Here is a 25068-nt window from a genome sequence, read left to right as displayed (position 1 = left end):
GCAGCTGCCAGGCAGGGCAGGAGCCTGGGTCTCGGCCAGCGCTTGGGAATGCAGCAGGGCCCTGCCCCTCCCTGCAGGGATGACCGAGTGCCAGGCGCCTGGGGCGGCGGATGTGTTGCTGGCCACAGCCCCCAGCCGCCATCCGGCTCCACGCCGGCTGTCCCACGCCGGCCCCTGGGGGCCTGAGATGTGTGGGGGCATGAATGGGGCTCTGTGGCTAGGCAACTGCTCCACAGAGGGCGGCTGCTGGCTGCACAGGTGATGTGGGGGTGGGGGAGCCGGGGGACGTGGGAGAAACAGAGCCGCTTCGGGGCCTGGTGTGACCCTGCTGCACATCGGGCCCCAGCCAGACGGCACCCCGGCATCCCATTCGAGCCCGTGGCCCGCTGGGGACCCACCCTGTCAGGTCCCCGGGGGCAGCGGGAGCGTGTGCCCAAAGGGGGTGAGCCTGGCTCTCTGCACCCGGCACGGCCGCTGCTCGGTGGGGACTCCGAACCAGGGCTTGCCAGGCCCTCCCCGCCGCTCCCCCCTCGGCTACAGACTCTGCTGACCGGCTCAGTCCTGGTCATGAGACCCCCTGCCCACCGCTCTGACATTAGATCCCCCTCAGTGAGAGGCCCTAGCCCGAAGGGCCTGCACAGGGCGAAGGCTCGCATACCTGCCCCACAAACGCCGGCCTCCCTGCCCGTGCCGATTGGAGTCAACGGAACAGTGTTTATTCCTCCCCACCCTCCCTGCCAGAACATAAACTCCCTGAGGCTGGGAACACTCTGCGTTTCCTTGCTTTCCCAGGGCACTGCCCCGTCCCCTCTGCTGCTGTCCCCCTCATCCTGTGATGCTCCTGGAGGCATGGGCATTGGAAGCCATCTTAGAAATGGGGGCAGATGTCCAAAGTGTAGGCCTGCCGAGCCCCCCAAACTCCCTGGGCTCTGGAAGAACCAGGGGCAGCTGGACAGGGTTTACAGGGTGGAGGAGGAAAAATCCAGAAGCTCAGAGCCCCCCCCCACCTCCTGCTGTGAAGGGGGCTCCTGGTGGGTCTCCCACGGAGCAGTAGAGCCGGGTGTGGGGGAGACCACGCACAGAGACCCGGACCCCCCCTCCCCCCACAGCAATCCAGCAATCCCACCTGCACTGGGGTCCATGCCGCCAGGGGACTTGAATGGACTCCCCCTCCACTACCCTGCCTGGGAGAGGCGAGGGGGCTGGAGGGCCGGGGGGGGGGGGGGGGGGGGCGAGGCGGCCTCCTAGGCCCCAGTCGTCCCAGGTCAGTGGGTTGTCAGGGGTGTCTGGTGACAGCCCTGGGGCGGTGGGAGGGGCAGGTGCCGGAGGGTGAAGCCAGGTGGGGGGAAGACGCCCCGTGAACGTGTCTCCAGTTGCCAGGTCGTGGCCTCTGCTTTTGGACGGGAAGCCGCCCCCACCCCCACCCCCACCCCCACCCCGCGCCCCCATCCGGGCGGTGGGGGCGCGGCGTCCGACCCAGGCGGCCGGGTTCCGGAGGGCGGGGCCGCAGGTGGCCGCAGGTGCCCCGCGGGGCCGGCGGCGCAGGGGGAGACCGGCGCCCCGCCCGCGCCCCGCCCCCGCCGGCCCGCCCCCGCCGCCCTGCGCTCGGCCCGCCCGGAGCTATTTTGAAAGTGACCCTGGGCCGGGCGGCCGCGGGGCGGCGGGGAGAGGCGCGGCGGGCGCCGCGGGAACCATGACAGAAGATGACCGAGGCGGCGCTGGTGGAGGGCCAGGTCAAGCTGCGGGACGGCAAGAAGGTCGGGGCGCGCGGCGGGCGCGGGGCGGGCGCGGGGCGCGGCGGCCGCTTACGCTCCCTCTGTCCCCGCAGTGGAAGACTAGGTGGCTGGTGCTGCGCAAGCCGTCGCCGGTGGCAGGTGAGCGGGGCGCGGGGCGCGGGCGCGGGGCTGGCGCGGGGCTGACGCGGGGCGCCGCGGCCTCGGGCGCCGGCCCGGAGCGCGGCCAGCTCGCCCGAAATAGCCGGCGGCGCCGCGCGGGCTGTAACCGGAGAGCGCCGCCGCCTCGGCCTGCTCCTGCCCGACGCCGGGACCCGCCGGCGCCCGCACCTCCCCGGGAGGGGCCTGCGGGGCAGCGGAGGCTGGAGGGGTCACGAGTGCCGGCGCGGGCGTGCTCTCCCCTCCCCCAACACGCAGCAGGGAGCCCCGGGGGCGGGGGAGGGGCCGGCTTTGTGCGCCCTGTGGAGGGGGGTGGGGGCGAGTGGTGCCGCGGAGCCCGGTCTGGACGCTGCGGGCGGCGCCGACCCGGGGGCGCTCCCACCTTCCCCAGGTGGGCAGAGGCTGGGCCACCAGGTGGGAAGTGTGTTGCCTCCGTGCCCTGGCTGGGGGGAGCAGCTCTGGGGGTGGGAAGGCCAGGCCCGCGCGGAGAGCCCCGAGCTTGGGCTTCTCGTTCTTGTGCTTCGGGAGGCTCGGTAGCCGTGTGGCTGCAGCTGTCTGGGGAGGCAGGTGCCCTGGCGCGGACCCAAGCACCCTGGGGTCTGTGCGGGGTGCTGGGGGTGTGAGCGCACGCTGCCTCACCCATGTGGGACTGCTGGAATGTCTTCCGGGCCGCCCGGGGTGTCTGCCATTTCCCTGGAAGGGGGTGGGGGGTGGGCGGTGGGCGCCCTCCCTGGTCCCCCCTCCCGGGTCCCCTCCCCCTTCCCTGCCCTGCGCCTGCCCACAGTTGCAATACGAGGGCCTGATTTTGGTCCTGGACACCCTCTTCCTGCCTGGGCCTCAGCTTCCCCTCCAAGGGGTCCGGGGCTTGACTGACGGCTCGTTCAGCCAGTCAGTTCTTCATGCAAAGACCCTGTGCCTGGTGCCCCGGGGGTCTTGTCCAGGGGAAGCTCCAGGGCGGCCCGGTAGAGGAGGCATAGGGGTGGGGACACCGAGTGGCCCCTGGAAGGCAGGGAATGGAGAGGCAGGCCCAGGCAGAGGGCAGCGGGGCAGAGGCCCCCGGAAACGTTCAAGAGGCTCGTGGGTGTGGGGGGCTGGCGGCAGCTTGCTTGGTGGGATGGGGTGGGGGGGAGCAGGGGGGGCCCGCACGGCGCCACCTGAGGAGCAGCCCCACCGGTGGTCTCTGTGGCCTTCCTCCCTCTCTCACGTGGGAGCGTGTGATTTGCAGCCCCCGGGGGTGGATTTTACCTCAGCACCCAAGAGAGCTTCCTGCTGGAGCCTGGCGTGGGCCTGCCTGAGGAGGGAGGGTCCTTCTGCACTGCGGGGAGTGTGCAGGGGTCCCCGGCATCCAGAATCTGGGTCTGTAGGGCTTGGTGTCCGTGGCGCCTTGCCTGGGCTCTCCCACGTGCATAGGAGCGGTAGGAAGTGCGGGGCCGGTGTGGAGAGCACCTCAGGATGTGGGGAGGGAGGGGCCTCCCACAGAGGAGCCAGCTCTGGATTTGAGGGGGGCCGTGGGAGGAGAGAGGGCGGGACGCCCCAGGCGGGGCCTTGCGTTGGAGAGCCCCTGAGCCCCGGCAGGTTGGGAGGGGATTAGGGGCAATGGAAGGTGGGCCCCCTCCCGCCCCTCTGAGCCGTGCATCTATCACCTCGCGTCCCTGAACCCAGGATGGCTCCCCCACCCCCATCCCTGCCCGCAGTCCTGGATGGCAAGGACCCCGCATCGCCAGCCAGAGGCAGCCCGGTGGGGGCTGTGAGCCCAGCTGCCGTGGGCAACACCCGGGGCCACGCAGACTCACCGGGAGCGGGGCCTCGGCGCGTGCCCCGTGCGGCTGGCAGCTTCTCTGAGGTGGGCCAGGCACCAGGTGCTGGTGACGGGGAGGGTCTGTGTCCCCCGGGAATGGGCTCAGTCCCAGGCCGGACAGGCAGCCCGGGACAGAGTGTGAGTGGTGGCCAGCCTTCCTGTCCCCGTGGGGACATCGAAGAAGGGGCCTGGGATCCCCACAGCCCCGGGTTCAGGACCGGGAGTTAGGGAACCCCGAGCTCAGATCTCAGTGCCGCCCGCACGCACCGTGTGACCTGGACCAGTCCAGATGCGGCTCTCGCCGTGCTCCCGGCTGAGGGCGCGTGTGTGGCCCACCGGGCGGGAGGGCTGAGCACCGACAGCCTGCGTGTCCCCGCTGATGCCTGTGCTCTCTGGGTGGCCCGTCCTTGTGAGCCGCACAGACCTGCACGACCCCCCCCCCCACCCCCTCCGGCACCGTGAACTGTTTCCTTCCTGGGTCGGATCCCAGACGGGCTGGGCCCACACTCCATCCTGGGCCTGAGGCTCAGCGAGGGCCCTCCCGGCTTCGGCCCCATTCCCGGCTGCTCCCAGCTGCCCCCAGGCTGCCGCCCCCTCAGCAGGGGTCCCCTTGGGCTCTTCCAGCTGCTGTGCTGAAGGCGCCGTGTCAAGGTCACCGTGACACGAGGGCTGACTCCAGCAGCCACTTCTGCCGCGTCTCGTGGGCGTCCACCTCCGTCTCCACCCTCTGGGCCGGCCTCTCCCTGAGCCTGGAGGCCCGGAGGTTTGCCTGTCCCCAGCCGGCCCTCCCCGAGGCTCTCCGGCCCTGGCCGCAAGCGCGTCTGAGGGCTCATGACCCCACAGTTATTTTTACATCTCCAGACGCCCACGTCCAGCCGCCTGCGTGTGCGGTGTCCGATGGGCCTCTCCAGCTCACGTGTCCAGGACGGAGTGGCCCAAGCCCCGCCCCCGCAGCCCCCTCCCAGGGCGTCCCCTGCCCCCCGGCAATCCAGTGTGATGGCTGCTCTTCCTGCCCACGGAGAAGTCCTGTGGGGAAGGTCCCGTCAGGCTGTCATCATGGTTAATGCAGAGCCTGACCCTGGCCAGCCTGGGCCAATAGCACGTCTTGCCTGACCAGCCGCAGGAGCCTGGAGGCTTCTGCTCTCACCCCAGGCGTCTTCTCCGGGCACAGCCAGGCTGAGCCCCCATTGCCTACAGCCCCCAGGGCTCACCAGGCCCTCCCGACCAGCAGACAGCGTGGGCCACTCTTCCCTCCCTCTCCCGCCCGCAGGCCCTCTGGGTTCCTACCTCTGGGCCTTTGCACTGGCTCTTCCCTGTAGCACAGCACTGATCCCTGCAGGGCTGCTGCACTGGCTCCTTGCATCACTTGGGAGTCATTTTTGTTGTGCCCTCTGGGAGAGTCTCGGCCCCGCGTTGGGGCCCCTGCAGCCACTGCCATCCCCTCAACAGTACTTCCCATGGTGGCCTCCTTTGACGCTGTTCCCTCTTGGGTGTCAGCTCTATGCGGGCTGGGCTCTGTCCCCCGGGTCCCCTGTCTGCTCGCAAGCACAATCAACTGGGCCGAGGGCTTCTGGGGAGATGCACCAGCCTGTGGCGCAGGGTGGGAGGTGTGGGAAGGCTCTGAGGGGTCCCGGCAAGGCGGAAGTTGCTGGAGGACAGGGGCGGACTCAGGGGCGAGCCATCTCCCAGTGCCGAGTGATGCTGTGGGGCTGTCCCAGGCCCGCGCTGAGGTCCCCTGCCAGGCCACCCTGAGCTCGCCGGCAGGGTGGCGAGGCCGTGTTAACACCTGGCCTGGGCCCGGTGGGTGGCGTCCATCCCGCGGACGGAAAGCGGGGGCTCTGAGCGCTGGGGGTGGGTCGACAGTCGTGGACGGGGTCAGCCAGCCTCCCACCCCGGAAGCCGTGCACAGGGAGGGGCCCGGCGGCCACAGCAGTCACGTGGAGGCGTGCGTGTAAGTGTGTGCGTGCGTGGATGTCTGTGTGTGTTGTGTGGCTGAGTGCACGTGTGTGTGCGCCTGTCAGCCCTCGGTGCCTTGGTTTACCTCCTTGCCTCCTCCGCCTCCTTTCACTGTGATGGCCCCACGTGCTCCAGGGAGCCGCCCGCTGCCCTGGGCCACGCCTCTCCGGGCTTGTGGACGGCTCTGTCTCCCGCGCCCGGAGCCACGTCACAGAGACCCTTCAGCCCTCCTGCTGTGAGCAGGGTGCACCCGGCCCGCGTGGACAGGAGCTGGATAGAGGCCCTTCCACTGGGTGGCCCGGTGTGCTCCCTGAGCCGCTGACCCGGAGGCCTCACCGCAGGACCCGTCCCTCTGGGCTTCCCGTGAGGGGTGCGGCCGTGGGGTGCCCCGTGGGGCTGTCTGGCGGGGGGGGGGTGCGTTCCTCAGCCCTGTGTCTGCAGGGTGCAGGCAGTGTCAGTGCCCCCCCCACCCCGGCCGACCCTGCTTTGTCACGGGCAGGAAGGGAGAATTTCTGTTCCTCTGGTGCACTCCCCCCCCCCGGGGGCGGGCTTTAAAAATAAGACCAGCTCATTGCCCCCAGGGACGTGGCGGGGACGTGGTGGGAGCAGCTGCAGTCGCAGGGCCCCATGGGCCGCATAGTCACCGCGTCCGCCCAGCCCCCTCCCCACGGTCCCAGCCGAGCTGCTGGGGGGCTCGGAGCACTGAGCATGGGGTGGACCCGAGCTGCTCCGGCCGAGACCAGGCCGTGGCCGTGCCGGCCTTTCCGTCCACGTTTAGAAACGCGAGCAGTGACTTGGAGGACGTCCCAGGTTCCTGGGCTGCAGAGGCCCGCTCTGTCACGGTCCCCGGGGCTGGAGGTCCAAAATCAAGGTGTCGGCAGGGCCACGTTCCTCGCGGAAGGCCCTGGGGAGGCTCCCGCCCGCCTCTTCCAGCTCCTGGCGGCTGAGGCGCTCCGCCTGCGGCCCCATCGCTCTGCGACGGTCCTCACGTGGCCGCCTCCTCTCTGCGTCTGTCCTCTGGCCTGTGCCTTGTGAGGACGCTCGCGGTTAGATCTGGGCTCCCCCGGACGACCCGGGACCACCTCACCTGGAGGTCCTTAACTTGACCAATAAGGTGGTGCTCCCACGCTCTGGGGTCAGGCGTGGACGCGTCTTCCGGGGCCTGATCGGCCCCCGGCGGATGGGCGAGGGTGCCCGTGGTTGTGTCCATACGGGACGGGATGGCGGCTGCTCAGCCCCGAGGAGATTGGACAGGCTCGGGGACACGTGTGGCGCTCGCACGCGGGCCCCCAAAACCCGTCCCATGGGTGCGCAGGTCTGGGATGGGGGCGCCCGCCCGGCCGCGGGAGGCAGCCGGAGGGCGTGGCCCTTGTAGCCGACTCGACTCTAGCCCCGGAGTTGGCGGGCCGCTTGTAGTAAAGTTGTATCGGAACATGGCCACTCACTCGCGTGTTACTCTGTTGTCCTCACAGTCGGGCCGCCGCGACGGACCTTGTGTGGCCCATGAAGCCAAACAGTTACTGTCTGGCTCTTTACAGGAAGGTGTGCTGACCCTGCTTGTGGCTATATTCCTGGGAGCATAACTCCTAGAACAAAGGAGGTGACAGTCTCGCTCTGCCGTGCAGGTCGGGCCGGGCCTAAAGTGACAGATCACCCCGCACCGTCCTCATGCGGGGCACCGGGGATGTCACTGTGCACAAGCGGAAGGAGGCCTGCCTTCAAGAGCCCACCCGCGGGGCTGGTGGGAGTGGGGACAGCAACCGGACAAGGCACAGGCCCGGCTAGAAAAAGTGCTGTGAGGGACCGCGGAGCCTGCTGCAGGGACCGGGTGGCGGCTGCTTGTCGGACCAGGGACCGGGGCTGTGGGGGCCGAGAGGCGGGGCTGTCCCCTCACGTGTGCTACCTCCTCCCTGCAGCCCTCCCTGGCTCCCTTTGTCCCGCGCGGAGGCCCTTACCCAGGCTCCTTCTTGGCTCCGGGGCCTGACTTCTCCGGTGACACGTGAGGGGATGTGTCTGCAGTGACACGTGTCCTCTGCAGCCCGTGTGCCTCATTTCTCTGTGGCCCGGCTGTGAGCTTCCAGAGGGAGTTGGCCGAAGCCACAGCCTCTTCCCGGGCTGGTCCTGGGAGAGAACACACACCGGAAGGCTCCGGGGAGCACGTGGGTTTCTGTGGCTTCTGGGCTTTTCCCCCTCAAAACGGGAACATGTTTGCTTTTTCCTGATGTGAGCGTCTCAGACACGAAGGACGGGTTTGCGAGCGGGACGGGCAGCCGGCTCGCGGTCCCCCCGACTTTGCGGCCGCTTCGTGCCGCGAGGACAGAGGCGCGTCGGGGGCTGACGCTGCCCTCGGCCCCGACCAGGGAGGTCTGTGGACCCCCGTGGGCCCTCGGAGGGGCCGTTGCTGTGGTTTGCCGGGCCTCGCACGGCAGGAAGCACGTGGCTCACAACCGTGACTTGTCCCCGATTCGGCTGCAATGATCCGTGTGCGTCGGGCCCTTGCGGGATTTGGTGGTCACGTGGGTCGGGGGGGGGGCCTGCTCTCAGAGGCCAGAGTGGGAACGTCACCGCGCCCCTTCCGCGGGGTCCCCACGGCTTCCATCCCCACCCTCTCCGGCTCTCGCCAGGGGCCTGATTCCTCCAGCTTTCTCGTGGGATTTGGGGCGTTCTCACACTGAAAGGTGCCTCGGCGTCACGTCGGGCCCCCGAGCCCTCCACGCTCACAGAAGAACGGGTGGCCGGGGCCCAGGCAGGTGGGGACGCTCTGTCAGGCAGGCCCGCGGGGGGCCCAGGGCCATCTGGTCCTCTGTGGCGTGCCTGGACTGGTGCAGGTGGACGGCGTGGGGGCCGCGTGCGGCCTCAGCGGCTCTGGCTTGCTGTCCCGCGGGGATGATGGGGCCGGCGACCATGATGCTGAGGGAAAACGGGGACTCTAGGACCGAGGCGTGGCACCTGCCAGTCTTGCGGGCGGGCTGGCATGGGGTCCGGCAGTGGGCCCGAGGGGGCAGTGGCTTCCTCCCCGAGGGCTGGAGTCCAGCGCACCCCCCGGAGGACGAGAGACCCGGGAGGTGCACGGGAAGGGGGCCCGTCCCCGCAGGCCTCGGGCCACAGCTCCCGTGGGCCCGGCGGCCCCTGAGGGTGGCCCCTGCGGGTCCCAGAGCCTGGGGCAGGGTGGGGACGGGGTCGGGCCCAAGTGTCCCGGGCCCACTTCTGCCCCTGTGGCCCGTGGGCCGTGCAGGGTGGGCGACGCCCCTGGAAGATGAAGGGACTGTGCCTCCTCAGGGCGGCTGGGTGGCTCGCTCGGGGTCGTCCCTCAAAGCCGGGACTCTCCGGGCGGGGGATGCCGGGGGCTTGGGGCGTGGTGCTGCCGGCCCACCGTGCCTCGTCCGGCGCCCTCGCAGACTGCCTTCTGATGCTGGCCTACAAGGACAAGTCTGAGCGAGCCAAGGGCCTGCGGGAGCGCAGCAGTCTGATGCTGGAGGACATCTGCGGCCTGGAGCCCGGCCTGCCCTACGAGGGCCTGGCCCACACGCTGGCCATCGTCTGCCTGTCCCAGGCCGTCATGCTGGGCTTCGACAGCCGCGAGGCCATGTGCGCCTGGGACGCCCGGATCCGCTACGCGCTCGGTGAGGGTGAGTGAGGCCAGGGCGACAGACGCCGCGTCCCGTGGGGCCCTCATCCACAGGCCGCAGGGGCCGCGATGCGACTCCAGGGTGCGATGCGGGAGGGTTTGCCGAGCACCAGCCCACGCCCCCCACCAGGCTCTGCGCTTGGGGCGGGCGGTCGCGCTCGGGGCCTGTGAGGGGAGGGGCGTGGGGGGAGCAGCTGGGGCTCCGGGACCTTCCGAGCTCCTGACTCGATCCCGTCAGAACTAGAGCCGTTACCCAGAGCAGGCGCTGGCCAAGCAGAGGGAGCTTCCACAGGCCTGCCGTTGGGCCCCTCCCCCGCCCGGAGCCAGGTTCTGGGGGAGCGAGGCCACAGTCAGCGTCCCGCTGCACCCCGCTGGGGGCGCCTGAGCCAGGGAGGCGGGGTGGCCAGGCCGGGCCCAGAGGAGGGCCCGGATGAGGGTGGGCGGCCCTCACAGCGGACGCCAAGGAGCACAGCCTTTAGAAACGTCAAGATCTCGCACAAATCCGTGATGAACACGGTACCAACATCCGGGGGGAGGACAGGTTGCAAGCCTGCACGGCCCTTCCCCTTCCTTCCTGACCCAACCCCGAAACCCTGAGCGGCCTCGTCTTTATTCAAACCTTTGATACTTGGCTCCTCACGGACTTTTGCCTTAATTTTTATTTGCTTAAAATAATCGTTACAGTTTCACTGGCCTCTGCCGCTGAGCGTTGGGGGCCCGAGGAGGGGGCTCTCTCGGGAGCCGGCTGAGGCCGAGTCCGGCTTGTGAGGACGGGGGGCGGGGGGGGGGGCGTGGGCAGGGCGGCCCCCCCGAGGGCCTGCCTGCCTCCAAACAGAGGTGGTGACGGGTGCCCGGGCCGGGAGCTGAGGGCATCCCGCCTTCAGGACGGACGCCTGGGAGCTGCCCCCTCTGCCGGGCCTCTGCTCCCAGTGATGCCCTCTCGCCCCTGCCCTGCCCTCAGTGCACAGGTTCCACGTGACGGTGGCTCCAGGCACCAAGCTGGAGAGCGGCCCCGCCACCCTTCACCTCTGCAACGACGTCCTTGTCGTGGCCAGGGACATCCCTCCGGCTGTCGCGGGGCAGTGGAAGCTGTCTGACCTCCGGCGCTACGGGGCCGTGCCCAGCGGATTCATCTTCGAAGGCGGGACCAGGTGTGGGTACTGTAAGTATGCCGGGCCGCTCGGAGTTCGGCTTCACCCCAAAACCCTCGGCCTGGAGCCGCCCGCCCCACCCGTGTGCTCGCTTGGCTGGCGTCTTGGAAACGTGGTGGGCGAGGCCAGGTGTCTCACAGCCCAGTGCTCAGCGCTGAGGCCACCGAGGAGGGAGGACGGACCCTCCGGCTGCAGCCCACCCGCACCCCTGCAGCCAGGCCTGCCTGTCACGACGCATGGCCTTGTGCCTGAAGTCACAGTGTTCGGACTGAGTGAGAAACAAGAAAAGGGGGGAAGAATGAATGTGTGTGTGTGGGGGGGGGTATGCCGGGACACATGTGGACCAAGGATGCCCCGTGGACACACCATGCCCGGGGGCAGGGCAGGTGAAAAGCTGTCCCGATGTTACAGATGTGCCCCCCTCAGAGCGCCGAGGGCCGCCGGGTGTGCTGGGGTGGGGGGGAGCTGTGCGCCCCCATCTCCGTTCAGCCTGGGACCCCCCCAGACGGCGATTGGGGCCCGCTCCCTTGCGTGCTCCACAGAGGGGCACCAGTCCCCCACCCCACAGGCTCACGTGAAGGTGACGACCGCAGGGGCTCACGGCAGGGTCTGGCACACGCGTTCGGCCAGGTTTGGGTGGCGTCCACTGGGCTCTGGGACCTGGGTCCTGCCGGGATCCCCCCGGTAGAGGGGCTGTGCTTGAGGCCGTGTGCGTGCCGGCCGGCTGGGCCCTCGTTCTGCAAAGGGCGGGCAGGGGGGATCCTGGCCGGCTGGGGCCGTCTCCCAGCGGGTCTCGAGGTGGGGGCCGGCCCTGTGTGGCAGGCAGCCTGCGGGGCCCTGTGTCCAGGAGAAAAGCCATCAGCCTCAAAGACCAATGAGCAGGTGAGGCCGGAGCCCTCGCTCGGGGCAGCAGGGCGTCTGTCACTGGCTGTGGCGGGTCCGCGGGCTGGGGCAGTTTGGGCGGTGGCCCCTGGAGCCCTGGGGTGGGCCCAGCTGCCGGGGAGCCTCCTCTGGGCCGGCATCGGGGACGGGTGAGACACCTGCTGTTGCCCCCTGCTTGATGCGCCCTTGGGGCCTCTGGTTCTGGCACAGTGGAGGTCCCAGCGCTCTGGGGTCTAGAGTGGGGCGGGGGGCAGGGGACCCTCACCCAGCTGTGTGGGTGGTCAGAGCCGGGGGCCACGGTGCACTGGGTCTCCCCTGGAGGAGGGGGCATTATGTGGGGCTGCTTTGAGGACGGGGTGCACGCCGCCCGGGGGTGGTGCCGGCGTGTGCCCCCAGGGAGGCCGGTCAGGAGGACCAGCCGTCATGTGATAGGATGCACCGACGTTTTCCCTCGGAGGCCTCAGAGCGGGGTGGGCTCCCTCCTGCCGATCAATAGCGCCGGACGTCGGGCCTTGGCTCTGGTGGGCAGAGGCTGCTGTGATTTCCCTGGGCTGCCGGCAATGCAGTGGGGGCCCTTCTGGGGCCATCCTGATGCTGTTCCCAGGCCGGCCGGATGCCCGCCCTGCTGCGGGACGCTGACCCGGGAGCGCAGATGTGCTGGGGATTCAGGCTTCCCTGCTGCCCCCGGCTCTGCGGAGGCCGCCGGCCAAACGCCTGGGGGGACAGGTCCCGTGCGGCTCTGTTGTCAGGGACAAGTTCGCACGGCTCTGCCCACGTCAGCTGGGCTTTACGCTGTCCTCGATGCAGGGCTGCGGGTGGAGGGACGGCGCACCCCTGCACGTGTGCTCAGACCACCAGGCCACTCAGGCCCGGGCGTCCTGGGGGTAGGGAGGGTAGTTCAGGGCGGGGCGTGAGTCGGTGTCCTGGGGTCGCCGGACCAAATTATCCCAAACTGGAGCCTCAGAGCAACAGAAACGGTTCCCTCACAGTTCTGTCCCAAGTCAGGGTGTGGGCCCGGCTGGCTCCCTCCAGAGGCTCCAGGGAGCCTCCCTCCCGCCTCTTCCGGCCCCTGGAGGCCGCAGGAGGCCCTGGGCTTGTGGCCACCTGACTCCAGTCTCTCGTCTGTCGTCACTTGGCCATCGCCCGGGGCCTTCTCTTCCGACTCCACGGGACGCGAGTCACCGGATTTAGGGCCACCCGACAATCCAGGATGCCCTCGCCTCGTCTCCCTCGGTTACGCCTGCAAAGGCCATTCTTTCAAATAAGGTCGAGTGACACATTTTCGGGTATAACCTAACCTTTGGGGACACCATTCAACCCATGATGTGAAGGCTCTAGAATTTGGATCCTGACGGGCCCATGGCCCTGGGCGCATTTAATCTGGAGGACAGAGAGCTGGGCTGGAATCATGGGGGGGACCTGGGAGGTCTGGGGTGTAAGGAATTCACATCGTCTCCCTCCCCTGGTACAGCCCGAACCCGGCCCCCGCGCCCCCCAGGACCACATCCCCTTGGCCCTCGGCCACAGACAGTTCTCCAGAGAGCAGGAAATTCTCAGAGAGCTGAGACATTTGGTGTGACTGTCAGGGGTGGGGTCAGGACCCTGGAGGGTGTGGAGGTGGGGTCCTGGCCTGGTAGGCGAAGGGGGGCATCAGGCCGGGTACGTGGGGGCTCCGTGTGGCTCTGGGTACCTTCCAGGTGGGCATTTTCTCTCTGTGGCCTGCACGTGGACAGTGGCCTGTTTGGAGTCAGATGGGAGTGGGCTTGTTGGCTGGGAGTCCAGGGTCTCCCAGTGTGGCCTCTCTGTCTCTGGGGACGGCCCACGGTGTGTGGTTAGGGCTTAGGGGTGTGAAAGGGAATGGGAGAAAGGGGGCCACCCAGAGCCCGGGATGGGCATGCGAGCGGGCCTGAAGGCCGGTGGAAGCGTCCAGGAGGGGCCCAGAGGAGGTCTCTGTCCCCTGCATTGGCGCCCCCCCCCCCCCGGTCAGGGGCATCTCGAGGGCATTTCCACATCCACGTGAGCCAGCTGCATTTGCAAAAGATCAGGGTCAGCAGGTGGCAGAAAGGTCCCCGAGCCTGTGGCAGAGGCACGTCGTGGACGGCGACCCTCAGGAACACCCCGCCCATGTCCTGGGAGTGGCCTCCGTCTGTGCTGCCCCTCCTCCGCTCGTTTGCCCTGCTCTCTGGGGCACAGTGAGCGTTTTTAAATGACTTTCAAGCGAGTAAAGGACGAAGGCTTAAACCGGGAGAAACCCTCTTGCTGTGTATTTAAAGCACCCGTGCTGTCCGGCTGATACGTCATCTCGGCCTCCCTGGCGTCTGGTGGTCTGAATGCCGGGTGGTCCCGGCAGAGCTGGCTGAAACCCTGGTCTCTGAGCCCGGGAACGTGGGCAGAGGAGGGGACGTGTTCGGTGGCTTCTCCAAGCCAAGCGGGGGTTGGGGCTGGGGAGCACGTGGCCAGGCGGGGAGAACTCAGAGCCCGTCTGAGACGGGTATGAGACGTTTCCGGTCCCCAGGGCGGCTGTGGGTGGGGCACAGACTCCAGCACCCCAGAGGGGACCCCGAGTCCCGCTCTTTCAGGGGGAGATCCCCTGTGATAAGCCCAACCGGCCCCCTGCATAGACTGGGGCAATGGGACCAGCCCCACCTTCCCCGATGGCTCTGGGCCAGCAGGTCACCGTTGACACGATGTTCCTGGTGGCAGAGAGTCAATGTGAGTCTCCCAGCCTTGGCGTGGCTCTGGGAGGCCCTGGGCTCTGTGGAAAGAGCAGGGCCCGGGCTGGCGTCTCCACCGAGGCCCCCGGCCCGCGGCTCAGCTCTGTGTCCCACAGCAGGGATGGGGAGGACGCCGGCCGACGCCCTCTGCTGCCCTCCCACAGCAGCCCTGAACACCGGACCTGGGGCACGGGGGCTGCCTCTGGCCTCGTGGCTGCTGGGTCACTCAGGGCACCATTTGAGAGAACGGGCCGATGACAGAGCCCTCAGCTGGCCCCGGGGAGACGCAGAGGAGTGGAAGATCCCAGACCTGCCCTGAGGAGCCTCTTACCTGAGCTGGGAGTGCCCAGGTACCCAGTGTGGCCGTGGGGCCAGGGCGGCCCAGCTGCCCGAGAGGAAGGTGGGTCACCGAGGAGCGGCCTCAGCTGGACCTCGCAGGAAGCGGGGCGTCGAGGGAGACAGGCCACCCCTACTCGGGGACGGAGCCCAGTGCTGCAGCTCACCCGGCAATGTCCCTTCACTCTGCCCAGGGTGGTGCTGGGTCCTGCCCGGGCCGTTGTGCCCCAGGGACAAGTATGCGTGGGTGTGTGCATGTGGGTGCGTGTGTGCGCATGCACGTGGGTGTGTGCACGTGGGTGCGTGTGTGCGCATGTGCGTGTGCACGTGGGTGTGTGCATGTGTGTGCGTGGGTGTGCATTGCGTGTGCACGTGGGTGGGTGTGCATGTGCGTGTGCATGTATGCACGTGGGTGTGTGCGTGTGCATGTGGGTGTGTGCACGTGGGTGCGTGCGTGTGCACGTGCGTGTGCGCGTGGGTGTGCGTGTGCATGTGGGTGGGTGTGCGTATGCGTGTGCATGTATGCACGTGGGTGTGTGCATGTGCATATGCACGCGGGTGTGCGCACGTGTGCACGTGTGTGTGCGTGTGCACGTGTGTGCGCGTGTGTGTGCATGTGCGTGTGCAGGGTTGTCACAGCGATCCGGGCACGTGCCGGGCACTTAGCAGGAGTGGCTGCCAGGACGTTAAGTGCCCTGCAGTGTGGGCTCCGTCCTGCACTGGTGGCTATGAAGAGGGTGCAGGGGGCCTCCTGGGCACGGGCAGGACAGAGCGCTTCCTGGAGGAGGGGTTTGTTCTGTTTGTTTACTGGGGCAAAATATACATAGCACAGAATGTACCATTTTAACCTTAGTTAGGCGGACAGCTCAGAGGCATCAGGTACATTCAGGGTCATGTGGCCGTTCCCACCCTCCATCCCAGAAGTCTTCTGTCTTCCCCAGCTGACACTGGCCCCAGTGAGCGCTTAACCCCCACGTCCCCTCCCCCGGCCCCTGACGCCCACCGTCCACTTTGTCTCGATGACGTGGCTCCTCCTCGGAGCAGTGGGACCACGCGGTATCTGTGCCTTCGTGAGCATCAAGTCCTCCAGGCCCATCCCCGCGGTGGCAGGTGGCAGGGTGTCCCTCCTCGAGGCTGACATCCCCCTGTGGATGGACCACGCCGTGTGTGTCCTTTCCTCTGTCGGTGGACTCCTGGTTTCTTCCTCCCTTGTCTCGTGCGACTAATGCCGCTGTGCACGTGGGGTCGGGTGCCTCTTTCGCGTCCTGCTTGCAGCTCCTTCTGGGGCCCCCAGACGTGGGATTGCTGGGCCGGACGGTGGTTCTGTGTTTGAGTTTCGGAGGCGCCCCCGCGCCGTTTTCTGCAGGGGCTGCACCAAACGGGTGCATTCCCGCTGGCGGCGCACGGGGTTCCGGGTCCCCCACCCCGCCTCGTCAACGCCCGTTTTCTTCTTTTTTGTTTGTTTGCTTTAAATTTTTAAAAAATGTTTATCTTTGAGAGAGAGACAGAGCATGAGCAGGGGAGGGGCAGAGAGAGAGGGAGACACAAATCTGAAACAGGCTCCAGGCCCCAAGCTGCCAGCACAGAGCCCAACACGGGGCTTGAACCCACAAACCGTGAGATCATGACCTGAGCCGAAGTCAGACGCTTAACCGACTGAGCCACCAGGCGCCCCGTTTTTGTTTTGTTTTTAATTACAGTCTTCCTGGTGGGCAAGATGACCGGGTGAAATTTACAACTTGATTTCAACTCCTTTAGTTGAACTTTGATCCTTCCTCCCAAAACAAGGGCAGAGAAAAATGAAATTCTAATCAGTAGAGGTTTGACTCTGTTAGGAAACCCACAGGCCATGGGTATCTCACAGGTGAAAGTCTAACACCAGGCAGGTCTGGTGCTGCCTGGACAGAGCTTTCTAGAACCTTCTCCGCACGGAAGTCCTCCAGATGCTTTCCAACACTCTCTCCCCGGTGGGACTTCACCGTGTGGTCCTTGTCTCTGCGGAGCCGGGATACTGACCCGCTGGCAGAGTCAGGACACGGGAGGTCATCTGAGGACTAACTTCCAACGGGCATCAGCCCACAGAAGTGGGAACATGGCACGTTTGGATGAAAGTGTTTTTTTCCCCTTGGAGCTGGTGGCCCTTTCCGTAGGGTGCAACACCCATGCCACTGGGGATCGTGGCTGGGGGTGATTGCATTTGCCAAGCCTGTGGGGTCTGCCTGCGGCCCCTGGAGCCCGCAGTGTCTGCCCACAGCAAAGGGCTGGCCTCCCACTCAGCAGACTCTCCTCCCTGTCTCCCTGTGTTGATTATTGCAGAGCAAGGGACACCCCAGAACTCGGTGGTTCTTTCATTGCTGGTGACCCTGTGGGTCAGGGGTCTGGGTGGGGTGGCTCCTCCCTGCTCCGTGTGGCAGACAGATCGCTCGGGTAGTGGCATTCGGTGGGCGGCCCTGGCCGGAAGGCCCAGGATGGTCGCGGACACGGACCCTCGGGTGGGGCTTTGCGGATGGGGACGGAAGGCGGAGCAGGGGTTGTCTCCATAGTGGCCAGGTGGCAGAGTGGCCCTACGTCCTCCGGCCCTGCAAACGGGCAAGCAAACGAGATTCAAGCAACGCTTTCAGGGGTCGGGGGAGCGGGGTTGGCTTGCCTCTTCTTCCCTCTTTCCACCCCCACCCCAGTGCTGGGGGTCCCCTGGGCTGGACACTGGGGCCCAGTGCCTTGGAAGTGGTCCCTGCCCGTAAGACACCAGGCTGGGCAGCCAGGACAGCACCCAGATAAGGGGGTGTCACAGGGGACGCCCCAGAGGAGGTGCTCCCTGAACGCGGCCCCGAGTGAGCGATCTGGGGTCAAGGGTCCGGAAAGGCAACGTTAGGTACGCAGGGTCCCGACAGGTGAGGTGGCATTACAGGGGGCCGGGGGTGTTGAGGGACAGGGAGGTGTGCCGTCCACCTCAGGGGGCTCGGGGTGTCCCAGAGCCTGGGGCGGGGGAGGGGAGCCCGAGCGCCAGCCAGCGGTCCGCGCCCCACGAGCTGTGTCCCGGAGGCCTCGCCTCCCTCGGGGGCGGGAGACGTGTGCCGTCCCCAGGGAACCTCTGGCGTCAGCCCGCTGGCGTGTGTGGGGGTGGCGGCCGGGCTCCCAGGCCTCACCGGCTGCGCCTCGGGGAGCGTGACGCTCAGCAGACGCCTGGTGGAAGGCTGCCGGCTCCGCTCCCCTCGTAACGTGGTTTTTTATAGTCGGGGGACTGGCTGTGCCGTGACCTCTGCCAGCTGACTGTAAGCTCGGGATTAGAGGCCCGGCCCTTTGTGCGCCGGCGGCCCGGCCTTCCTCTCCCCGGCCCCTCAGCCACTGGCGGGGCGCGAGCCGGCGGCTGGCAAGGCCCAGCTCGGGGGCCCATCCGTCCGGCCCGAGGCCCCGTGGTGCCGGCACGTGCCCTGTGGCCCGGCGGCCTCTCTGGGCCTCAGTTTCCTCATGGTTAAAGCAGGCGTGTCACCTGGTCCAGGGGCGTTGGACGGATGGAGCGCCCACAGCTGGAGGGTGCTGCCCACGCCCCCCCAGCCCTGGTGCAGCCTCGGAGGGGCGCCGGGGCCCTGGCACGTGTCGGGGCTGGCCTGCGTCCCTGGGAGCCCGAGAAGGCAGGCCGTGATGGGGGCCGGCGGCCCACGCATCCCCCCGCCCACCCCGGTCTGCCTGTAGCCAAGGGACGGGCACGCCTGCCTTTCTTTGGGCGGCGGGCAGAGGGCGGGGCTGAGGGATTCCTGTGCGGTGACACCAGCCGAGTGTCCACGTGGCCCGCTGTCCCCATTCACTGGGCGGGTGGTGAGGGATTTCATTCACCCTGGCGGGGTTAGGCTGCGGGCTGTGCTGACTCACGCGGCCTGCCCTCTGCTGGCGGGGGCCCCGTGGGCAAGACCTCAGCCCCAGACCTCACGCCGTGGCCCGGTTTCCTGCCCCAGAACACGGCCGGGAAGGGGGCCTGTGCGGTGGGGGGGACGTGTCACCGGCCACAGCGGCGGTGGCCGCCTCGATTGTGGGGCGGGCCCAGCTCTCGCATCTTCCTCCTCCTCAGAGCAGCCCTGGGTCGGGAGAGCGGGACGGGGGCACCTGCCGAGGCGGAGGTCTCCTGGCTGCGTTCTGGGATGTGGACCCTGCCCCAGGCGGCCCCTGCGGTGACCAGGGGCGTCCTCACGGGCTTCCTCCCGCGGCCACATCCTCCCAAAGCAGCCCAGCTCCCCCTGCTGGCCCGTGGAGGCTGGCAGAAAGAGTGGGGACCAGGCTTACAGATGCAGCGAGGTTCCCAGGGCCGCCCGGACGCGCCATGTGGGTTTGAAGGACGGGGCGCGGTGGGCCGGGGCCCGACAGGGGCTCTCCCTCCCCGCGTGGCCGTCTTGCGGGTCTGCTCCAGGCTCCGCGCCGTCCCTCCTGGCGGCCACCGGGCCCGGCTGACAGCAGGGTCTGTCCCCACCCTGCAGGGGCCGGAGTCTTCTTCCTGTCCTCAGCCGAGGGAGAGCAGATCAGCTTCCTGTTCGACTGCATCGTCCGCGGCATCTCTCCGACCAAGGGCCCCTTTGGGCTGCGGCCGCTTCTCCCAGGTGCGTGTGGGAGGGTGGCCTGGGTTGGAGGGGGGACGCCGGGTCCGGTGGGCCGACCTCGGTGAGGGCTCACGCTGCCGGACTCCCCGGGCGACCGCTTGCATCCCCGCTGCCCTTCCGGGCCAGACTGGGGTGGGGGCCTGGCCCCACACGACTGGTGCTGTGGGTTGAGGTCAGGACGGGCCGGGTCCGAGCTGGAGCGGAGGCTGCTTTGTGAGGTTGTCTGGTGTGCGGAGTCTCAACTGGGGGTGTGTGGCTGGGGCGCGTTCGTCACAAGCCCTGGGCCGGGGCGGAGCCGGAGCCCAGAAGGGCCAGGCTGCCCCAGGCACTGGGGGGGCTCAGAGCAGGGCTGGACCCCTAGGTTCTGGCTCCCCTCTCCCACTGGAGGAAGGTCTGCCCTCCCCTCGGGGCCGGTGTGGAGGCCTGAGCCCAGCTGCCGCGGGAGGGGCAGAGGCTGGTCCCCGAGGCCACACCGGGTGGCGCATACACAGGATAGCCGGGGCCCCCCGCAGCCCCGTGAGGTGGCACTTGTCCCGCTGTCCAGGTGGGAGACAACAGCCCCTGGCCGTGCAGCACGTGGTCAGTGAGCTCACATCTGTGGCCTCCTCGTGTGGGCAGCACAGCCAGGGTGCGGCCCCTCATCCCACCTCCACACCCCACACAGGCCCAGCGGGGATGGGCTGGGGACCCAGCGGGTAGCTCCTGTGGCCTGAACCTCCAGTCTGGGCTCCCCTGGATGGTGTGGTGGCGCCCTCTGCTGGCACCCTCCTGCCTTGCAACCACAGGTGTGGCGTAGACGATGGATGTGGATGGGCGGGTGTGGACAGGACTGTGGATGGGCAGTGTGGACATGGGGCGTGGACAGGACGGTGTGGACGGGCGATGTGGACAGAACAGTGTGGACGGGTGGTGTGGACAACGAGGTGTGGACAGGACAGTGTGGAAGGGCGATGTGGACAGGACAGTGTGGATGGGCAGTGTGGACAGCAGGGTGTGGACAGGACAGTGTGGAAGGGCGATGTGGACAGAACAGTGTGGACGGGCGGTGTGGACAGCAGGGTGTGGACAGGACAGTGTGGACGGGCGGTGTGGACGGACCGGTGGGGTCTGCCCTGTGCGTCTGGCTGGAGTCTTGTCTAGGCCCCGTGATCACCAGGCTCTCCTGACATGCAGTCTCCACTGTGTCCGCAGCTCAGGCCCCGGGCTGTCCGGGGTCCCCTTGCCTTGACCCTGCTCGGTCGGAGCCACGTGGACACCAAGGCCCAGGGAGGCTGGCCTCCTCGTGCTGACAGTCGGGAGGGGAGGGCAGGGTCTGCCCCACCCTGAGTATACCCTGCGCGTTCGTGGCCCGGTCCCACTTTGCAGATGTGGACGAGGGGCTCGGGGAGCCCGTCTGATGCCGGTGTCTTCCTGCCCCAATGGCTGCCAGACGGGAAGGGGTCAGGAGGACACGCGGGGGTCCCCGCCCCGGGCGTTGCCAGGACCCATGCCCCCTGTAGGGGCCTGCCCGCTCCGGGCACGGGACACAGGCTGGTGGCCGGGGGGCCTGGAGGGGGCAGGTCGGGTGCCCTGAGACTGGTGTTCAGTAGCTGGCGAGTAGGTGTAGGGAGAAGCTGGGACTCCTGGGGGTCACCCGTGGCCCTGCTGTGGCCTCGGGGCAGAATCAGCACAAGCGCGGCCCCGGCGGTGCTGGTCCCCCGTGACGTCCTGGACAGCATGCGGCCTGCGGCTGGGGGTCCCGCGGGGATGGGGCTGAAGCCGCGTCTCTGCTGACTCTCCCTCTGCCGCAGACCCGAGCCCTGGGGGGACCCCCACCGCGGAGGAGCGAGTGGCCCAGGAGGCCCTGGAGGCCCTGAAGCTGGAGAAGCGGCTCAGCCTCCTCTCCCATGTGGTCCGGCCGGGGAGCGGAGGTAGGTGGGCCGCACCTGCCGCGGGGAAGGGGTCGACCTCTGGGCTCCTGTTTGTTCCTCCCCTGTGCTCATGCGTTCATTCACTCCTTCTGCTGTGCTCACTCATTTGTTCCTTGCTTGTGATGCCACACACACCACCTGCCAGCCTGGGCCCTGAGCAGAGGCGTGGTGCTGCCTGAGAGCCGGTGAGAGCTGGGTCTGAATCCCTGCCGGCCACCAGCCACGTGGCCTGACGAGGCCGTGGCCTCTCCTGCCTCAGCTTTACCATTCGTGCTGAGACAGAAGGGCCCCTTCTCAGCTCCCGGCGACTCCTGGTTTTCGGAAAAACAGACAGAAGGGGCTGGCGGCCGGCCAGGGGCCTGCCTGGGGGTGGGGGTGGGGGTGGGGAGCCCGTCTGTCCTCTCTGACTGCTGCCAGTCCCATGCCGGGCACCGGGAGGACCGGGGCCTCCCCTTCCCGTCCAGGCCTGCCCCCGGAGGCAGTCTCAGTCTGTACCGAGCAGCGACCTTACGGCGGCTCGTGTCGGTTCCCGGAGGGTGGTGGCCAAGGGGGCGGGAGGAGGGCACAGGTTGTAGAGGGGGCTGGAGGAGGTGAGGGGCCTGTTGTCAGGCAGCGGCCTGACCCGCGTGAGCCTCCGGGCAGAGGGGGAGCCCGGAGAGGGGGTGCTGCCTGCCGTCGCCCCCAGCCCCCGCCCCCCGGAGTCTGCCCGAGCCCCGGAGCAGCCTCGACAGCCCCGCCCCTGCCCTCTGTCTCAGGGGACGACCGCAGCCTGTCCAGCTCGTCCTCGGAGGCCAGCCACTCGGACGTCAGTGCCGGCAGCCGGCTCACGGCGTGGCCCGAGCAGTCCTCGTCCTCGGCCGGCACGTCGCAGGAGGGCCCGGGGCCGGCGGCCGCCCAGGCCCCCGGGGAGGCCGCGCCGGGCGCCTCGAGGCCGCCACCCAAGCCCCTGCGGCCGCGGCAGCTGCAGGAGGTCGGCCGCCAGAGCTCGTCGGACAGCGGCATCGCCACGGGCAGCCACTCCTCCTACTCGGGCAGCTTCTCGTCCTGCGCGGGCAGCAGCCTGGACGTGTGGCGCGCGGGCGACGAGTTCGGGTCCTCGCTCAGCCTGCCGCCCGCGGCCGGGGTGCCCGACCCCAGCCTGTGCGCCTGCCCGCCGGGGACGGCCGAGTACCAAGTGCCCGCTGCCCTGCGGCCACATTATGACACGCCACGCAGCCTGTGCCGGGACGCCAGGGACCAGACCGCCACCGCACAAGGCAGCCCCGACGACGGAGGGGCCGGGGACTTGGGTGGCCAGGCGTCCGCGGGGTGTCCCTCCGGCTGGCTGGGCGCGAGGCGGCGGGGACAGGCGGCGGAGGCCCCGGGCAGCGAGGCCCCCGGCGGGGCCTGGGAAGCAGGCAGTCCCCACGCGGGGCTTCCTCCGGCTTTCTTTTCCACTTGTCCCGTCTGTGGAGGACTCAAGGTAAACCCCCCTCCCTGAGAGCCGTGGCCCAGGCCCGCTGCTGCGGGGGGCTGGTTCGTCTCTCCCGACAGGAGGGGAGGGGGCGCCTTTGTGCTGCTGGCGGGGCCAGCTGCTGTGTGGCGCGGTGGGGAGGGCACAGCGGCGACAACCCCAGAGCCTCCTCCTCTCTGGGCGTGAGGCCTGCAGGGGGGGCCCACGGGACTGACCGGGATGCGGCCGGAAGTACGTTCTGGAAAAGCGGGGCAGGCGGGGGGCTGGCAGAGTCCCAGAGCCCGAGGATCAGGTGCTGGGGGCACAGGAGGGTGCTGTGTCCTAGGTGGCTCAAGCCGTGCCCTCGGGGTAAGCAAGGCTGGGGGCGCCCCTCGCTGGCCTGTGCCACTGCCTGCCTGCGGACGGCCACTCTCACACCTCAGGTCCGTCCCCTCCAGTGCACAGTCACCCCGCCCAAGTTAGGGCCCCCTGCAGCCGCCGCAGACCCCCGGTTGCCGGGCCAGGAGCACGGCACGTCGTGCGTACGAGAGCTTTACCGATCTGCCCCGCCCCGCCCCTCCTCTGCAAGGCAGCACCACTGCTGGCCCGTCCACCAGGGGAGGAAACTGAGGCTCAGGAGGTACAGGGGCTTGTAGGGTCTGGGTGTCCACGGCTCACCCGCCAGCCTTTCCCTGAAGCCGCAGCCTCCGGGGTGAGGGCCGGGCCGGGGGGCGGGGTGGTGATGTCCCTTCCACCAGCTAGCCCGGCAGGGCCAGCTTGCCAGGGGGCCCCTGTGGAAGCTCTCGAAGCTGCACCGTCCTCCCCCGCCACCCCCTGGCTGAGTTCGAGGCTGGAGCTCGGGCCTCCGGGGCCCGTCCCTTGGCATCCGGAGGGCACGTGGGCGCCCTCCGCGTCTGTCTGCTCGCCTGCATGGGGTGCGGCTGCGTTGCCTGGTTTGTCCATCGCTCTGCGGCTTCGTGCACCCGCGAGAGGCGGGGCCTGTGCGGCTCCGGGCTCCGGTTGGCGCCGTCCCGCGCTGTCCGGAGTCACCCCCATCGGGGGGCAAACAGCTCACCTGTAAATACGTGGCTCTGTACCTTCACCGTCGGCTGAAGACGTTGGTCGCTCTTACATTTTTGAAGTCTGACGCTGTTTGTAATACATCCTTAGACTGGAAATAAAATTTTCTTTTCTTATGGTGTCGTTCTTTTCCGTCTGCCCGTCCTCTCCACCTCGCGCCCCGGCCCTCCCGGCGGGGCCCCTGTCTCTGAGATCTGGGGGCCTGTGGGTCACAGAGAGCAGCATGAGGCCTCGCCTCGTAGTGGCCTCAAGTCTGAACGCACCAGAGACCCGAAAAAGGAAAGGCGGCTCCCGACAGCCGTGCGTGTGTGTGTGTGTGTGCATGCATTTGCACGCGTGTGTGTCGTGCACGTGCAGCGCGTGTGCATGTGTGGTAAGTGTGCTGCGTACATTTGCATGCGTGTGTGTGCATGGCGTTTGCACATCTGGTGTGGAGCGTGTGCACGTGTGTGTGTGTTCACACGCACGCATGCGTCGTGTGTGGTGTGATGTTTGTGTGCGATGTGTAATGCACACGGGTGTGGTCTGTGTGGTGCGTGTGCATGCTCCTCTGTCCACTCGCGACCACAGTGAGGGCCTCGGTGGTCACGCGGGCTCAGGAGTGGCTCCCTGTGTCCAAGTGAGGGCTTTCTGGGCTAGTGAGTCCTGGCTCTGAGCCTGGGGCCCCCACCCCCTGCCGTCTCCCCCGTTTGGTGGCAGAGCTCCAGGGACCGCATCTCACGCCTGCACGCCCTGCCCTGGCACCCCATCTCCGCCCTTGCTCACCACCCCGTTGGCGGGGGGTGGGGGCAGCTCCACGAGGGGAGCCAGGAGGACCCAGGTCCCCGTGGAGGCCGAGCTGGGAGTTCTGGCTGGGGTTCCCGCCGCACCACAGTGCGAGGAAGGCCAGGCTTTGGGGGCTGAGCGGCACCCCGCCCCGCCAGCTGGGCCGCCTCAGGCCAGTGACTACACCTTTCTGAGCCTCAGTTTCCTCCTCCATGGATGGGGACAACAGTCCCTCCTCCCCTGGGCACACGGAGAGGGTCCAACGAGGTGACAGACACAAGTGTGCAGTAGGTGCCTGTTAAGGGGAGCTGTCACCAGACACCCCATCGTCCCCCCCGCCCCCGAGGCGCCCCGAGGCCGGTCTTGCTGCAGGACAAATAAGGCTGTGAGTGGCGTCTGTTCCTGCCAGGGCCCCTCGTCGTCCGGGCTCGGGCCTGCTGCCCCCGACGGCCAGGCTGGACAGGCGTCCCTCCGCCCAGAGCAGATAGAGGCCCCAGTGGTGGAGAGATTCGGCCCCTCCCCACCACACCTGCCCCTTGCGGGCATCCTGGCTCCGGACTCCGGTCTCCTCGACTGAGACCGCTGGGACCTCAGGGGAAATCCGTTTGGGGGGCGAGGCAGGAGAGGCAGGCTGAGCCAGGTCGCCCAGGGGTGGGGCTTTGGCCGGGGGCGTGGCCTGGGCCGGAGGCTTAGGCATCTGGTGTGATGGGGAGATGCGGGGTGGGGGGGGGGGGGGAGCAGGGCCGGGCCCTCCACAGCCGTGTGCGTCAGCCGCCCCGCACCCCGGGGTGGTCCTGTGTGTGGGGGCACAGGGGCCTTACCCGGTGGGGCTGGGCGCAACCAGAGAGGGCAGATGCGGACCAGGAGCCCTTTCTCCTGGTCTCTCTGGGGCCGTGTGCACCAGGGGGTGAGGGGTCCTGGCCCCCAAGGAGGGG

General features: G+C 68.4%; 1 protein-coding gene across 3 annotated transcripts; it reads left to right on the top strand.

Moving 5' to 3' along the window:
- Nucleotides 1–1703: 1703 nt before the first annotated feature.
- Nucleotides 1704–22464, top strand: DOK7 (docking protein 7). 3 transcript variants are annotated; one of them, XM_047094257.1, is made up of 8 exons: nt 1704–1757; nt 1829–1874; nt 9045–9275; nt 10236–10436; nt 18827–18946; nt 20737–20834; nt 21018–21021; nt 21579–22464. In XM_047094257.1, exons 1-8 carry the CDS (start codon nt 1704–1706, stop codon nt 22334–22336), a joined length of 1512 nt encoding a protein of 503 aa, XP_046950213.1. In that variant the 3' UTR covers nt 22337–22464. The 3 variants fall into 3 exon arrangements, with proteins under 3 accessions (XP_046950213.1, XP_046950212.1, XP_046950214.1); XM_047094256.1 differs by lacking the exon at nt 21018–21021 and having other exon boundaries at nt 20737–20856; nt 21612–22464; XM_047094258.1 differs by lacking the exons at nt 9045–9275; nt 10236–10436; nt 21018–21021 and having other exon boundaries at nt 20737–20856; nt 21612–22464.
- The last annotated feature ends 2604 nt before the right edge of the window (nt 22465–25068 follow it).

Source organism: Lynx rufus, unplaced genomic scaffold (genome assembly GCF_022079265.1).
Source record: "Lynx rufus isolate CCGP_SWC_20201006 ecotype Redwood Valley unplaced genomic scaffold, mLynRuf1.p SCAF_38, whole genome shotgun sequence".
Taxonomy (NCBI): domain Eukaryota; kingdom Metazoa; phylum Chordata; class Mammalia; order Carnivora; family Felidae; genus Lynx; species Lynx rufus.
This window is presented reverse-complemented; position numbering and strand designations above follow the sequence as displayed.

What these genes read in the sequence shown, in the direction of transcription:
- DOK7 (XM_047094257.1), top strand. Translation starts at nt 1,704, where the DNA reads ATGACCGAGGCGGCGCTGGTGGAGGGCCAGGTCAAGCTGCGGGACGGC. An exon ending in CCGCTACGCGCTCGGTGAGG is followed by an intron (nt 9,276 to 10,235) that starts GTGAGTGAGGCC and finishes CCCTGCCCTCAG; the next exon opens with TGCACAGGTTCCACGTGACG. An exon ending in CGGGACCAGGTGTGGGTACT is followed by an intron (nt 10,437 to 18,826) that starts GTAAGTATGCCG and finishes CCCACCCTGCAG; the next exon opens with GGGCCGGAGTCTTCTTCCTG.